The 15,854-nt window shown below is 35.5% G+C and overlaps 1 protein-coding gene across 1 annotated transcript in view; it reads left to right on the plus strand.

Moving 5' to 3' along the window:
• Positions 1–15,854, plus strand: part of LOC103621496 (synaptonemal complex protein 1) — a 21,958-nt gene that overhangs the window by 4,114 nt on the left and 1,990 nt on the right. The window contains 21 exon segments of the mRNA XM_017742930.1: positions 1,041–1,099; positions 1,492–1,561; positions 2,181–2,254; positions 2,623–2,731; positions 3,187–3,281; positions 3,425–3,609; positions 4,051–4,118; positions 5,239–5,300; positions 6,619–6,722; positions 7,212–7,329; positions 7,571–7,641; positions 8,292–8,373; positions 9,221–9,283; positions 9,962–10,024; positions 10,867–10,983; positions 12,023–12,133; positions 12,774–12,866; positions 14,087–14,161; positions 14,420–14,479; positions 14,626–14,760; positions 14,762–14,806. Coding sequence (XP_017598419.1) covers positions 1,041–1,099; positions 1,492–1,561; positions 2,181–2,254; positions 2,623–2,731; positions 3,187–3,281; positions 3,425–3,609; positions 4,051–4,118; positions 5,239–5,300; positions 6,619–6,722; positions 7,212–7,329; positions 7,571–7,641; positions 8,292–8,373; positions 9,221–9,283; positions 9,962–10,024; positions 10,867–10,983; positions 12,023–12,133; positions 12,774–12,866; positions 14,087–14,161; positions 14,420–14,479; positions 14,626–14,760; positions 14,762–14,806 — 1,859 coding nt within the window.

The following is a 15,854-nucleotide window of genomic DNA, read 5'->3' on the forward strand; positions in this document are numbered from 1 at the left end:
GGTTGGAGGCAGTCCAAACCCCCTTGTTTAGCCACTGGCAGCCCCTCCATAGCAGTGCAGGTCTCCTCAGGTCTGGTTGGCCCATTGAAGGTTCTCAGTCCCATCCAGATACTGTGAATATATTAAGACATACGAAGTGGCACTTCATGCCTGTTTTTAGGCTGTAGAATGTACTCTAAATTCCCAGCACTCTTTAACAAATTTCCAGAGCTGGCATTTCCTCCTGTTTGGAGCAGTTACACATTTGTGGGGAAAAAAGGTCTCAAACCCAAGGCACAATGAGTAACTAGAATGCTTCTCATGAAACTGAGCAAGCCAAGACAGCTGGATAACTTAATGAAGTTTAAATTCCTGAGGTTTTAAAACATGTTCATGATTGGGAGTTTTACTTTATATGCAATTTAGAATTGTTATTATAATCTTTAAAATTTTATTAATTTGATCCTGGATATTTAAGAAGTGCCTATTTCTTTTTAGCCTTAATTCTAGAAACACCTGTATATAGATGTACTGTTCTTTTTTGATAGCTGTGTTTCTTATGTTCTCTTCTACAATTGTTTTCTTATGGAAAAATAGTATCAATTACAAAAGTGAAAGGAAAGAAGGAAAACTACAGGCATGGAGTTGTTGCAATTTTATAATGGCAGTTCTGTGGCCATAGGTATCTCTGCTGATAGGAAGAAATTCAGTGGTAAACCCTACATTACAGTTTATAAAATACTAACAGTTTTGATACATTATTATTCAACAACATTAATACTATAAGAATTAATATAGTTACATAAATTGATCGAAAATTACACTTTTCACAGAAAAAAATACATTGGGAAGGAAATTTAAAAGCTGAGCTTGCTTAATGTTTCAATACATTTTCCCTAGATTATATAACTTTTGGCACCCTGTTTCATAATGACTTCTTTTAATAAGTAAAGAGTTGGTAATTCCTTTTTAAATTCATTATGCTGATTAAGGATAATGACTTGGACAGCTGGCGTTCTTTTTCAAAAGAAAAACTTTCTTGTACATTCTTGCTTTGATAGATGAGCAGGAAAAAGAAGAAACAAGACAATTGTATGATGAGCTTCATAGCAACATGGAAGTAAGTATCAAGTAAGCTTGATAAAAGGAATGTGATTTATGTGGGTATGCTGAGCTGAGTTACACGTTTATGTTGGGATACTATTTGTATCCTCATGTGTGTATCATGTCATGTGTGATGCAGGAAGTCAGGTTTTCAGTCCCTTTCAAGAATTACTTTTGTATTATATCAAGCACATTCACTGGAGAAAGTGCAGCAGTGTGTGGGATGTAGATCCATGTGATCTGTGTGATATGTGCTTAGTGCTGGGTGACTGCCAGAACTTCTGTCTTCTTTTTGGACTCCGTTTCACCTACCTGGTGATTTCTCAGAGTGGCTGAGGTTGGCAGCAGCCTCTGGAGAACTTCCAGGGTTTCCAATATTGAACTTCAAATATTATATTTTGTTTTTAGAGACTGACAGTGGCATTTGAAGAGCTTCGTGTGCAAGCAGACAATGACAGATTGGAAATGAATTTCAAATGTGAGAATTCTGTTTATTGTGTTTATGGTGCTGGCTTAACAATTCTGTACTTCATAGCTTTTAATACACATGCAGTGTCAGGACAGACAGATGTGAAGTGCTCAAATGGTGGGCAGGTCACACTGAAACACTGGGACCCTCTTTTATTCATGCTGCCTGTATTCACTGCCTGGCTCCTTCTATTGTTGTTCCACTGGGCCAAATTTGGAACTTTATTTTTCAAATAGGCACTCAAAGTCCAAGTTTTGACTGTGAAGTACAGTCTAGAGAGCAATACTTATTTGATGTAGTTAGTTTATTTAAATGATAATGCACTAGTGTATAGCTACGGAAACTTTAACTAAATGCTCTCACTCTGTATGTATAGGCTACTATGTTCCTGTTTCATTTTCACGTGTTCTTTTCTGTTAGTTTCTTATAACAAACATGGAGTAATGAACTAATTCTGTGGAAATCAAAGATATTTTGATTATAAAATCAAACATTGCCTCAACAGTTACTCTTAGGAAACAAATTGTACAGCTGTACAATTACAAGCAATTGTAAACTGGAAGTTGTATTGAACTTAGAGTATATTTCAGCTAGAATGTTAACTATGGATATTACTGTATCTTGAAAGTAAAAGAAGAAGCAGAAAAAGTGGACAAGTTTGAAAAGGAATGCAAACTGGAAGTCAGTCAGAAGGAAAAGCAGGTTTGCTCAGTTTTACCATCTAATATGTACAGCTTTATTTGTGACTAAGGGGCAATGCAAGAACCAAAGAGTGTTTCTGGGCATTAGTAAAAAAGACAAAAATAACAGCTGAAGCTGCATTTAAGTCATATTCTGCTAAGTTTAGTGATGTTTCAGTACCTTTAGTCTACTGGAATTCATGGTTTGATTTTGAACTGGAGAACTTTATTATTTAGAGTAACATGAGTTGATCAATATTTGGCTAAGATCAACAGCTTTATCTAACTTCCTGACAGCAGTATGTCTGCTTATCATACCTGGGATACAAATGAAAATGAGTATCTGTCCCTTTTCCAGACTTCAATATGATATTTCTTTAATTTTGCTAGATTTCAGCTCTTACCATGCAGAGAGATGAAAAAGATGGTGTAATAAAAGACATCAAGGCTCAGCTGCAGGAATCACAAAATAAGATTGCTGACTTAATAGAAGCAAAATGTAAGAGTTCTGTCTGCTATGTTTAAATGTAATTGTTTACAGAAGCATAGGAAACAGGATCATGATAATTTTATTCTGTTACTGGTCAGCAGCAGAATTTTGGGGCCTTGAAGGCCTTATTTTTGTTTGGAACAGAAGCTGCTTATGTGGGATCAGGACTGGCAGGGTAGTTTTTAGGGTGAGTGAAGCAGTGAGAGCTTTTGAAGATTGCAAGGGGAAAATACATTGTTTGAGTTTTGCAAATTTACAGTCAGGCAGGTGCCACTGAGGAAACTTACTTTTCAGAACTTGATTTTCAATATTTTTAAGCCATCTATATTCAAAGTATTTATAGTATATGATATCAGTACCTTTGGTCTATGTTAAATAAATGTATGTCATTTTGCATTTTTAGCAGCATTTTTTAGTAAATATCCTGTTTTTTTAAAATATTAACGTACATCTTTTTTGCTTAGTACATGAAGAAAAAATGTTAAAGGAATCTCAGGTCAGTCAAGAACATTTGAGGGCAGAGCTGGAAGAGGCTAAAATTTCATTGCAAAAGGCAGAGGTACACCTTGCTTATAGTTTTACAGTATAAGTAGACTAGATAAGTATTTGCATAAATAATTATGGATACTTTAGATGTGAAACAACTGTGGCTGTTTGTTGCAAAACATGTTTAGAAATTTTTTGTATTTGTATTTTTTGAAGGTTACTCAAAAGAGCTTAGAAACCGAATTCCAGACTACAGTGAAAACATTAATTCAGGTCACTGGAGAAAAGGAAGCACAGGAAGAAGAATGTAAAAAAACTAAGGCTTTGCTTGCAGCCCTGACAGAGGAGTTTGAGATTTCTATTGCCAATTTGAAAAGCTTGCTGCAAAAAGAGCAAAATAGGTAAATTAAAGAGTTTAAATTAAAAGAGTCATCTTACAGGTTGTAGTTTATGACAAAATCAAGAACAATTGGAAATGTAGCTGAAATTTGGAGGTTTTTTGACACAGTGGTCTAAATGCAGAGAATTTAATGTATTTTTTTTTAATTTGTGCTGGTCGATAATTGTCTATAAAAAAAGTAAATTTTTGCCCCCTCCAACTTTCATAATTCTGTCTTTAAGAAATACAAATTTCTGTAAGTACATATTTGCTTACTTTTATGTCTGCTGTTCTGAAGCTGTAAAAGTGAAATTTGATGTGTGTTGAGGGCAGCTATATCATCTGCCTGTTGAAAGGTAATTGTTTTTCAATAGTGGTAAGAATTTATCTTATTGTCCTTTAAGTTTCAAATGCAATGCTTTGTACTATACATTCAGGGTTTTTTAAATTACCATTTTCTTAGATTAGAGAAACATGAAGATGAGTCAAAGCTGCTTACCTTGGAGCTCCAAAATAAGTCTGCTGAACTGGGTAAGGCTTGTAGAAAGGCAGAAAATGAGCTAGGCAGTAATAAAAATGTTTTCTGCTGTTTTCTGGAAATGGACTGTCTCTATTGCTTGGAGAAATGATCTTACAGTACCTGTACCTGTCTGGAATGCTTAAATTTATTTTTACTCATCTGACTCCCTTTTCTTTGGTGGTCATTGATACTGTCAGCAGCCAAAGGGCAGTGCTATGCAGAGCTCCAATGGTATGTCCATCCATGCATGAATTCTCATGGAAGTAATTTTGGTTTCCAGCTAAAACCAGTAGCACTGCAGGTGCCAGGAGTGATTTCTGTAGCTTGTAGCAGAGATCAAACCCTCCCATTAAGGTTTCTGTAGACCCTCCCCATGCTGGATGTGGAAGGACATTAGCAGGGATTTTCTTTAAATACTGCTTTGATATCCTGTGGTTTCTAGGGATGTGCTCCTTAGTCCCCAGAGTAAGAGATTTGCCTTCAGGACTGTTTTCTTGCTGTGCAGCACATGACCCTAGATCTCATCTGACAGATGAGAAATGTAATTGGATGTCTCTGTATACATTGAGGGCATCTATAGAGAAGTGTTCAGAAGTGAACTGCTAATGCTTGTCTAGAACAAGGCAAGATGAGACCTGTGAGAATTGAACACCAAACACGACCTTGGTGTTGAGTACTTGCAAAAACCAGTGTTGTGAATGTGCACATAGAAAACATTTGGAAGTTAGTAATAACTGGTTTCCTTTTGCAGCATATCCATGTGAGTACCTTCAGCAGTTCAGGTTTTTTTTTTTTCTGGAGCAATGCAGATGCATCAATACTTGGAGAATACTCTGGTCTTACAGTCCATGGTTTATTTGAAGCTGTAATTGTGGAGCATATAATAGGCTCTGAATTTTATTTAAGATAAATTTCAGATAAGTTTCTCTTCAGATATAGATTTGCTAATGTCTTTCTTAATCCTATTTCAAGTCTACATTTAAATTAAGTCATAAATTAGCTTCACAGTTTCTGAACTTGATCCAAGAAATTTTGAGAACTGGGTATTACAAAAGGATAAATATTTTATACTGCCTGCTAAATATGAAAAATTATTTCCGTTCCATTAATTTTACATTACATGTGCTGTAGAAGAGATGACTAAACTAAAATGTGACAGAGAAGTGCAACTTGAAGAGCTGTCAGAAACTCTGGTAAATGTTCATTTTATTAGTCTTATAGCATTTTCTCTTCGTATGAAATTCCTCTTGCTTTGTAAGTATCTTAAATGCCATAAATAAACACAGTCTAGTCTACCTTAACATTTCTGCTAAACTTCCTCACACACAATTTCAGTGTTTTCTTTGAAGAACTTGTTTATTGCCACTGTTTTTCTTGTCTGATGTGTTTTGGTCTTTCTTGTCTCCTATGTTTTTGGTTTTTCTTGTCTCCTGTGTTTTGGTTTTCCTTGTCAAGATTTTTAGTTATTTCCTTCTTCATTCATGCATATTCAAGTGCCACTCCCTCTGGATATAAAGTTTTCCCATTTTTTTCTTACTTATAGGAAGGTAATTAGCTCTGGCCTCTGTGAACCCTACTGTACTGTGACACAGGTCCATTTTCTGTCATAGAAGTCTAAGCTGTATGAAGTATACTCTTAATAGACGTTTATTTTCATTATGATTTTATATTTACAAGTCTAACAAGAAACTGTATCAACTAAAGTTAAGATAGTGTGAAACCAGGTGTGCATTTTTCCATGTCTGCTTGTTCATTATAATCTGTGCATTCAGTGTGCAACTGAGTTTCACTAATTTCCTAAAATGGGAAAATTTGGGCTTCTACTGAAGAAGGATCTTGAGGCTACTGTAGAAAATTTGTAGACAGAAAAATTTGGAGAGAGAAATGAAAATGCACTCCAAATCAGAGAGGTCTGAAAAAGGGCAATAGTAACATGTTTTTATAAATAGTGAAGTTACACGTCATAACTTGTATACAAGTACATAAGCAATAGCACAGAGCAGTGTCTCACCTGAACTGCTCTGCTCGTAACAGTGACAGCAGATCCTCTATCCTCCTGTACAGAGGAGCCTAACTGCTGCCCCTTGCATTCCTACAGTAGCTGTACTAAGGATGAGGACACAGCCCTGTTGATTGCCTTTCTATTCTGACATATAGTACTGGATGTTTATTTAATCTTTTTAATTTAGATGAATGCAAAAGCGTATGAAGTCTGAAGCAAATGTCTTTATTTAAAATTATGTCCAAGGAATCTAATTTAGTAATTTTGCAGATTAGTTAATTAGACTCACAACAGGGGACATGTACAGCACTGGTACCAGAGTTCACTGTCTCCCACACCACTTCCATATCCCACCAGAGATCTGTAAAGATACAGTCTGGATAATCCATGACATGGATGTTTAGTGTTTGGTTCTTCTGAAAGCCTTGTGCTGTCAGTTAATGTCTGATAACTTTCAGGAGTTGTAGTTTACACACATATACTCAAAACTCTTCCTTTTCCTTTTGCAGAAAGAAATCCATGATTTGAAAGTACAACTGACTAGTACAGCTGAAAAGGAACAAGATTATTTAAAGCAGCTTTTGACTCTGAAAACAGATCTTGAACAAGAAGCGTATGACCATTTTGAAAATATAGTATTTAATATTTTTGGTGCTATATAGAAGTTACTTTAATACACAGTGAAATGAACTACGATTGTTTTCTAATGAAAATTTTGAACTGCATAGTATGACATTAGTTATATATTTACATTTGCAATTGCACTTTCTCTATTTGTATGTATTCTATGGAACATGCAGTTGTTCCATATCTCTGTGACCTACTTAACAAGAAGAGAAAGTTTCTGAATTAATTGTTAATCCTGCTTTGAACTACATAATCTTCAGTAACCATTATATTTATATAAAAGTTGACTCTGGTTATCTTTCCTTCTTCTGTCACCTTTTTGTATGACTGTGATTTTGTTGCAAAGCTTATATTTGTAGATAAAGGCCTGGACTTTTTTCAGCATGGAGTAACGCTTGATAATATGTAGATTTAACTTAAAAGGAGATTTCAAAATGCATGTTCTTATTCCTTTTGGCCATTTATTTTAAATTAGGTTAAAGAATGAACAACTAACAGTGTATCTCAATAAGCTCTCACTAGAGAAAGAACAAATAACACAAGAGAAGAATGGTGTAGCTGCAGAACTCAAGAAACTGCAAGAAAGACAAGAGGCAAGTTGTAAACTTCCAGCTTTTTTTAAAGGACAATACTCAATTTGAACTACAAATCAGATGGTAAACTGCAGCATGACATGGTTCTGTAGAGTATTTGAACTATGTTTTGTGTTTGATTTGGAAAGGAAGTGTATTTACACTTGTGAATAAGGCAGACCAGTGTGCTTTGAATGGCTTTGAATTTTTTTAAGAAGTCACTTTTAATATTATTTCTTTGCTGACATGGGTCTTTATTTAGGATAGTAAGAAAAAAGAAGAAAATACAAAGCAGTTAGTTGAACACCTAGAAGAGGCAAATGGCCAGCTAAGGCAAGTAAAAACAAATATTAATATCCGATGTTGTTAAAGGAAGTAAACTCACATAGTTGTGTTCATATGCTGCTTCATGTGATTTTTTTGATAAATGTTTTTCTAGATTATATAGCTAAACAGAAACTACTCAGTATTGCTGTTGGCCAAGTAGAAATTTTCTCAGATTAGAAATACCTATTGCTACAGGAACAATTTTTGCCATCATTTTATATTACATAGAAAGAGCTGTCCTATTTTGCATTAGACATCTTAGGTGTGAAGGAAATGAAACTAGCAATTCAAGATTATGGATTAAATGTGAAAAGGCAAAACTGGCAAGTGTTACTCTCTGCAGAAGTCTCTGTACCATCAGTTCAATAGACAGGCAGCCTCCCATGTTTCATAGCTGCATTATGATATTCCAGGTTAGGATGTATTTTCCTTAGGTTAGGTGGAACACCTTTTCCTACTTAAAGTATAGACAGTTCACATATTGACAGTATGCATGCTGCTTCATTTTAAGAACATTTTCATTGAGTAGCTCATGAAGTTCCTATCAACATTAGCAGCTCTTTTTAGAAAATAAAATACGGGTTTATTAGCAGTACTGAAAAGAAGTTAAAGGTAATAAGTAAATATTTATTAATGCTTGTTAATTTGCCCCTTAGAAATGAACTGGAGTCTTTGAAGGAGAAAATGGCAAAGACAGGTGAAGAGATTAAAAGTAAACTGGATGAAAGAGAAGAAAATGTACGTCACGTCATTTGTCATGAACATATATAACCATAACCTGTAGGACAGAATCTAAATGTAAAATGTTTGTTGGGATTTTTTCTGCAAAGCTCTGCCTGGGGGATGTGATTTCTGCCAGAGGCTTTCTTCTTTCACAGCTGCTGCCAGTTGTGTCATTGTGTGCCCACATGGTGAGCCCTATTATTTTAAAAGACAAGGACAATCACTGGGATGTTTAGTCTTTGCTTGGAAGTCTAATATTAAAGATTTGTTAGATTTCAGGCAGAGAACATGCTTTTCTTTCATACACCCACTGACTGATGGATGGGCTCTGGATTAGCTTTTTATATGTAATGTGAGTTTTAGCTTAAATAGATTCAAATATTTTTACTTTCTTTCTGTAGTTTCAAAGCAACCTGGATTTTTTAGCACTAGAATGGATTTCAAAATTTCATTGTAAAGGTCAAAGATTTACAATTGTCATTCCAGTTTAAAAGTACTGAAAACAAAATTTCAAGAAAGGAAAAGTAGCTGAAGATTCTAGAAAATAATTGGGAAAACTCGTTTTTTCATGGATTGTAGGGAACTTCATACAAGTTAATTTTTAATTGTGAAGATACTGGGTTTTTTTTCTTCTTCTTTCTTAACTCCACAACCACTAAGGAACTGGTTCACTGCTATTAATTAACGTCTTGTAGTACTTTATGGCTAAAACTCCAGTCATTGTAACATGTCAGCTTGTGTTTAGTCCCACTGGAATAAACCAGACTGGTGCAAATGCATGTTTGAGAATGTTGACAGGAATTGCTAACACAGGGAGTAATTTTTAGGACTTACTAATTAATGTTCGAAATATCTCTTTCAGATGAATAATTTAAAGAAACAGGTGGAAAATAAAACCAAATGCATTGAAGAGTTGCAGCAGGAGGTGTGTAGAGATTTTAAGTCACAAATACGTAAACACATGGTATTTTGGGGTTTACTTTTCAACATTTTTTGTCTGCTGTGGTATCTTTAGACACACCTTTGTAATTTTAAAAGTTTCCTTTCTTATCCTAACTCTGAATAAATTAAGAAGTCATCTTTGGAATGACTTGATTTGTTAAATTATCCCTAATTTGAAAAAAGCAATTACAAAAACAATAGCTTTAATAAACTTCTACTTTTTTCATTTAGTACGTAGTATTATTTATGTACTTGTAATAAGGACCTGTCTCAATTACCTCTAGTAGAAAAGAATTCTGCACTAGCACAAATTGTAGTAACTTCACTGTAAAAATATGTAACTTGTATTTTTTGTCATGACATCTTCACACCTTCTGTCAGCAGCACTTTAGTTTTAATTCCCATTCTGCACCTCATTTGTTATTCTCTGTTGATGCCCAGGAGGAGCCTTTCATAAGCTCATGAAGGAACAGTACTATCACAGTAATTAGTTGAGCATTCTTTTGTTTGGAAAATTGTTCTGGAACCTGAACTGCAAAACAGTTATTTGCTTGATGAAAGCTGAAATTTTGAAGATTCTGACATTCTTGATGCAGTTAAACCTGTACATAATTCTATTAACTTATTAAAGTACAGTGTTTGTTTTGTTTTATTTCAACAGAATAAGGTGCTGAAAAAGAAAATTACTGTAGAAAGCAAGAAAAACAGTATTTATGAAGGGAAGGTAGGTTTAAATAACACCACGTAGAAGATGAGGTGAGTGTTTTTAAGTCCCAGTGTAACTAATGATAATACTTGTTAAATACGTTCTGAACATGTTTATGGATCTGGGATACAGGGTTTGCAGGAATGAGCCCATAATTTTTAGAAGATGCTTCCATTTTTAATCATTGGGCACTGACTATTGGATATTTAAAAGAGATGGACTTCACATCCCAAGGAATTAAGTTTCTAATCAGTTCCTTTCTTTCTTTTCTTTCGTTGATTGTGGACTCAACAGGGTTCAGTAACCCCATTGTAACAGAAGAGTATTTAAAAGACATACATCTATTATTCACTTTAGGCTGTTCTTTAAATGTGCTTTGCAGTGGTAATCCCTCTGATGGGAATATTGTGTCCAGCTTTGGGTACTGCACTTGGAGAAAGAAGTGGACTGTTTTGAGGATATTCATGTGAGAAACTTAAAAGGAAAAACTGTAATCAAAATGCACAGCTGAGAGGAAAATGTACCATAAAACCTGTGAAAATCTTACATAGATTTACAAGAGAGGGAATAAAATCTACATCTGTATTTGTGTTTTCCGAGGAATTCACAGCATTTAGGGTGGCTACTTGGGGCTGTCTTCCACATTGTCCTGTTGCCATTGTTTCTTTGAGTATTTTCTAACTCACTTCGGGCCAAAGTTCAAATCTTTATTCAAAAAAGCTGAACTCTAAATAGGAAACACTTTAATATAATATACCTGAAAAGTAACCGGGTGTTTCCGCTCAAAAATAAGAGGTAAAAAAATCATTAGCGTATTAATTCCTAAACAAATAACAGCAGCAATTCTACATTCTCAAAAGGTGAATAAATTGCAGTTAGAGATGGAAAATATGAACAAGCAACATAAGGAAGCAGTTGACATCTATCAAAAAGAAATAGAAACAAAAAAAGTGAATGAAAATAAACTTCATGAAGAGGTGAGAGGTGTTAATTTTTACTGCAATTTTAAATTTTTTAATATTTAAAATGTTTTTATGGAGCTTTATTGGCCAGAGTCCTTTCAATCTTCAAACATTTCAATCTTATCAACAGAAATGGAACTTCTTGTGTATGCCTGTGAGCAAAGCTTTAGTACATTAGGTACATAAGCTGAAGTATTTGAATATGTCTTTGAAAATAAGAACCCAGTTAAATTTTTTTTTTTTTGAGATATCATTCAAAGAAAATTCTACTCCTGGTATAAAGTCAGCATAGCTAAATTAGATTATAACTTCTCCCGTATTAGTATTTTTCTGCCCATACGTTTTTTGATGGTAATGCTAAGAAATGTTAGGACAGAGTGCTTGAAATGGCCTTTTGGCTCAAAGTGCACTTGTCTGCTATGGATGTACCTTTACTCTCTGTTTATTTGCCCATTTTAACTATCTGCATGAAAGATGTCGGATTTGAAAAGGATCTTAAAAGCAAGTGAAGACTAAGTGAGACTACATACTTTGCACCCGTAGGGGGAAGAAGAAATGAAACTATGATGCCTTAGGTTTTAACTTTTATATTTTTCAAATTCTGTACTGCTTAGTGTGTCACTCTGAAAGTTCCTGGTAGCCTGTTAATTTCTGCTCTTGTACTAGGTGGACATAACAAAGCCTCTCTGGGCCTGCTCTCCAAGGACACTTAGGGTGTCCTAGGCCCAAAAGTATAAACCAAAGAGCTGCTAAGGGGGGGGGGGGAATAAGCTGAGGGGAAAACTGAAGCTTTAATTGGAGAATTAACCCTGCTACACAAATGAACCAAACCTATAAAAGTGTGCAGAACTCGTGACCTGTCGTCCATCTTGGGTCCATCTTGGCAGTGGCCTCTGGGCCCCAGGGGGTACCTTTGAAGGCCTTTCAAATAAATACCTACCTTTATTCCCCTACTCCTGTCTAGTCTCTGTTTCTAGGAGGCCTCTTAAGGCATCAAGATTTAAAAAAAATAAATTGTTATGTTTTTGAATGAAATGAAATTTATCACTAACAGGTAGAAAAGATGCGGTTGCTTTATGATGAAGCAACAATGATACAGAGAGAAACTGATATCCGATGTCAGCATAAGATAACTGAAATGGTGGCACTTATGGAAAAACACAAGGTAGGAGATTTTACTGATTGCTGTGATTTGTAATGTGTGATACCATGTTAAGAATCTTTCAAAAATGGAAAAAGGCCTGAATCTGGGAAAAGGAAGCTGAACACATGCTTGACTTTTCATCATCTAAAATCAAATTCATTTTCAGATTTTGAAAACATGCATATGGGCAGAAAAATTCCATTTATCTAAATTTATAGGATGAAATTTTTTTTTTTTAAATTCAGACTTCCTTTGTTACCATCTGAATGCAGTATTTTTCAGTATCAGTTTTTGGCCTCTTTCTCTGAGGAGATTACTTAGTGACTGTCAGCAGTTTAGCTTGACACATTTTAGTTTACATTTCTGTTACTCTCTTTTGCAGTATCTTTAGCAGATACCATTAATAACAATAGCACGGCTGGCTCTCATGTGCTGAACACGTATTGCTGCATGGAGATAAAGCAGTCCACAAAATAACACTGCATCGAGCATTTTCTGTTTTACACTTTCTGCAGAAGCATCAGTGTTTGTCCGTGGTGCCTTCTGAATCTCCTCAAGAGCCTGGTTGAAAAAATGACTGATGTTTTAAGGGGTAGATCTATAATTGTAACATTTAGTCACATGTTTTGAGTTTGTTGTTGGTTTGGTTTTTTTAACACAGCTTGAATACGATAAAATGGTTGAAGAAAGAGATGCAGAGTTAAAAATATATAAAATTAAACAGCAAAAGCAGTTATCATCAGAAAGAGCACTGGTAAGGAGTACTTTCCAATATTAAATGATTCAATGGAGGGGCTGATGTCCTTGAAGTGTAATGTAATTATAAATGCCATATTTTACTTCTTCCTATTTGATACTTGGGGATGGGTTAACTGTCTGCTTTAGTGGGACTGAACAGTAAAAATCAGCCCACTGTTTGCTTTTATTTTCTTACAGATGTTATTCTGGGCACTAAAAACTCCAAAATGTTTCTAAAAATAAATTGGAGTAGCAGTGTGTTTGTGTCTACTCTTCCAGATAGTGTGTCATGTTCTGACTTCACAGTTTGAATAGGAAACTTTTGTTTTAAATAGTTTGATTCTGCCCTCTCACCCCTGTTCTCCCAAGTGTTTTAAGGTCTTACGTTGAACACTTCTGGTCAAGTACCTGTTTCTGATAGTACTTCAGTCTTTTTTAAACAAGCTAAAACAAAGCTTCAGGTATAGGGTTGAAAAACAAATAGAATTATGTTTTGTTTCTAATGAGTATACCTGTGTGCCAGTTTGGGCAAATTTGGAAATATATCCTTTGAGAGAAGGCACAACCACCCCTCCTCCCACCAGGTTCGGGAAAAAATCAATTTTCCTCGAAGGAAAGTGAAAGAGATAAAACTATTTATTTAAGAAATACACAGGAAAAGGATACTAATGCTAAATAATAAAACCTCTCACTGTAGAGAGAAAACCTGGGAAAGTTTCAGAGTCCTTCTGTAGATCTCTCTCCCCCTCCTTGGAGCTGGGATGAGGTGGTGGGCCCACCTCCAGGGCCAAGGCCTCAGTGGAAGGTCCTCCCGATGTATTCTGATGTTGAAACAGTCCAGCAGAGAAAAGGGGAAAAAATGAAGTCCCAGGAGAACAAAAGTTCAACTGTCTGTCTCTCTCCGGAGAAAAAGAAAGCCGAAAGCTGGCTGGAAAGCAAGCTGCTTCCTCCCGCTCCCGCCGCTGCAGAAGCAGACAGGTTTTGCCTCTGTGTCCTTGGAACATGAAAACAAACTGCAAACTGCTTTGAAAAAGTATACTTTTCTCTCTCCCCTCTCAGGCTCAGTTTAAAGGCATAGAAAGGCACAAAATTAATTTCTGGGCATGGGGCAGTGATATGGGATACACATCATAAAGTCACCCCAAGACAACCTGTTAATTACTGTCTCACTTTGGACTGTTTTCTTTTTTCTGGGTTGTGCATAGTTAACCCTATCCTTTATTTAATTGTTTTTAGGAAAATGAACTGTCATGTTTGAAAAGTGAACTGTCATCCCTTAAGGAACAACTGAAAGCAGAAATTGAAGAAAAGGTGGAGTTTTTTACTAACTGAGTGGTGTGGGTGAGAGGTGTGGTCTGGGCTTGTGCTCTGGGAGAAATTGTATAAGAAATGAAACTGAATAGAAAAATAATGACTTTTGAATGCTGCAGTGGTACTAAACCTGTCATATATTTGTGTAAACTTTGTAACAGTATGATTGTAGACTGTGTTCTGTAGTTACACCAAGAAGATTTTTAACAACTGAATGGAAATAAAATGCTTACTTCCTATCACATAACTCTTTTATAGGAGAATCTTGTAAAAGAGCACTCTCGAAATATGAATCCTGAAAGTGAAAAGAAACACAAGGTAACTTTAACTTTTTAATTCATTTTAGAATTCAGTCGTATTTATATGTGTAGAATCTAATTGAAGCGCCATGATAATTTATTTGCATTCAACAAAAGACATTGGGACATTGGAATGCTTTTAACTTAAACCTTTTTTAATTTTAGAAAATACAAACTTATGTTCCTGAGACTCCTAAACCTTGTTTAGATCTAGATGGTGAATCTATTAATGTAAAAAATAAAAAGTCTCCAAATTATATTCCTATGGAAGTCAACACAGTGAAAAAGAAAAAAAATGCCTCCTTTGGTACCTGCAGAAAGCCCTTTGGGCTGTCCAACATTGGAGGTTTGTAGCTCCTAACAGTGAATTTTTCTTGTTGCATTTTTCTGACTGTATTTCTTACTTCTCTGTAGATGCTTACTTATTTTTTTCCCTGGGATAAGAAGGGATCTTAAAGGGTGAGACCATTCCATGGCGATATTAGAGAGCAGTTTGTGGAAGGGCTCCCAGTGTGTCATTTTTCTTGCTCAGTTACTAAATTTCTCCATTATTATGGATCAGTAGCAATTCCTGTCCCAGAAGGATTGTGAATTTAATAATGTCTCTAGAATTGTTTTACTTAGTCTTAAAAGTGTCCATTTGTAAAGGCACTTTTTTCTCTATGGAAGAGAAAAAAGCTTATATAGCTGTAAAAATTGTCAAAGTATCAAAGTATTCCTGACTGCAGAACTTACCCTTCTTCCCTGTCAGGAGTTCTCTTGTGGTTTTCATTTTTGAACAATAGAATCCACTACCATTTTGATGTTATCTTTCTGAAAAAGGACTGCACAGGACCATTGCAATGTTTCTCAGAAGTTTAACTTCTGGTGAAAAGACTATTTAAGTAAAACCAATCTTGATGTTGCTATCAATCTTTCTCTGAAAGCGTTTTCCTGCAATTTTGTTTGTTTCCATTTTCTTAGATGTTTGTTACAGTCCACATGTAGTGGCTAAAGTTCAGAATAACCTGAGTTTCTGCAGATAAGCATAAAAAACTTAGATACAATGTGCCATGAAATTCAGTTCTTCCACAGCTTCCTGTTCATTCTCCTTGTTTGGCACCGAAAAAGGATATTTCCACCCCATCCCACTTTGTTTGGGTCTTTGCTTCACGTTTGGATGGAAAGATAATAGTTCCACTGCATCTCTCAGGTGTCTTCGTGGACACTCAGACCGTAAACTGGGTCATGAGTTTGGGTTTAGATTCTATACTTAACCCATTATAGGAGAAGGATTCACGAAGGATGTCTGGACTTCAGGCGTCTCTCTTGAAAGCTGTTTATTGCATAGGCAAAGTTACAGCATTTCAGGGAGTGGGTATCCAGAGCCAGCCCTACAGCTGCCAGCTCCAGCT

This window comes from Corvus brachyrhynchos, unplaced genomic scaffold (genome assembly GCF_000691975.1).
Source record: "Corvus brachyrhynchos isolate BGI_N302 unplaced genomic scaffold, ASM69197v1 scaffold489, whole genome shotgun sequence".
NCBI classification, from domain to species: domain Eukaryota; kingdom Metazoa; phylum Chordata; class Aves; order Passeriformes; family Corvidae; genus Corvus; species Corvus brachyrhynchos.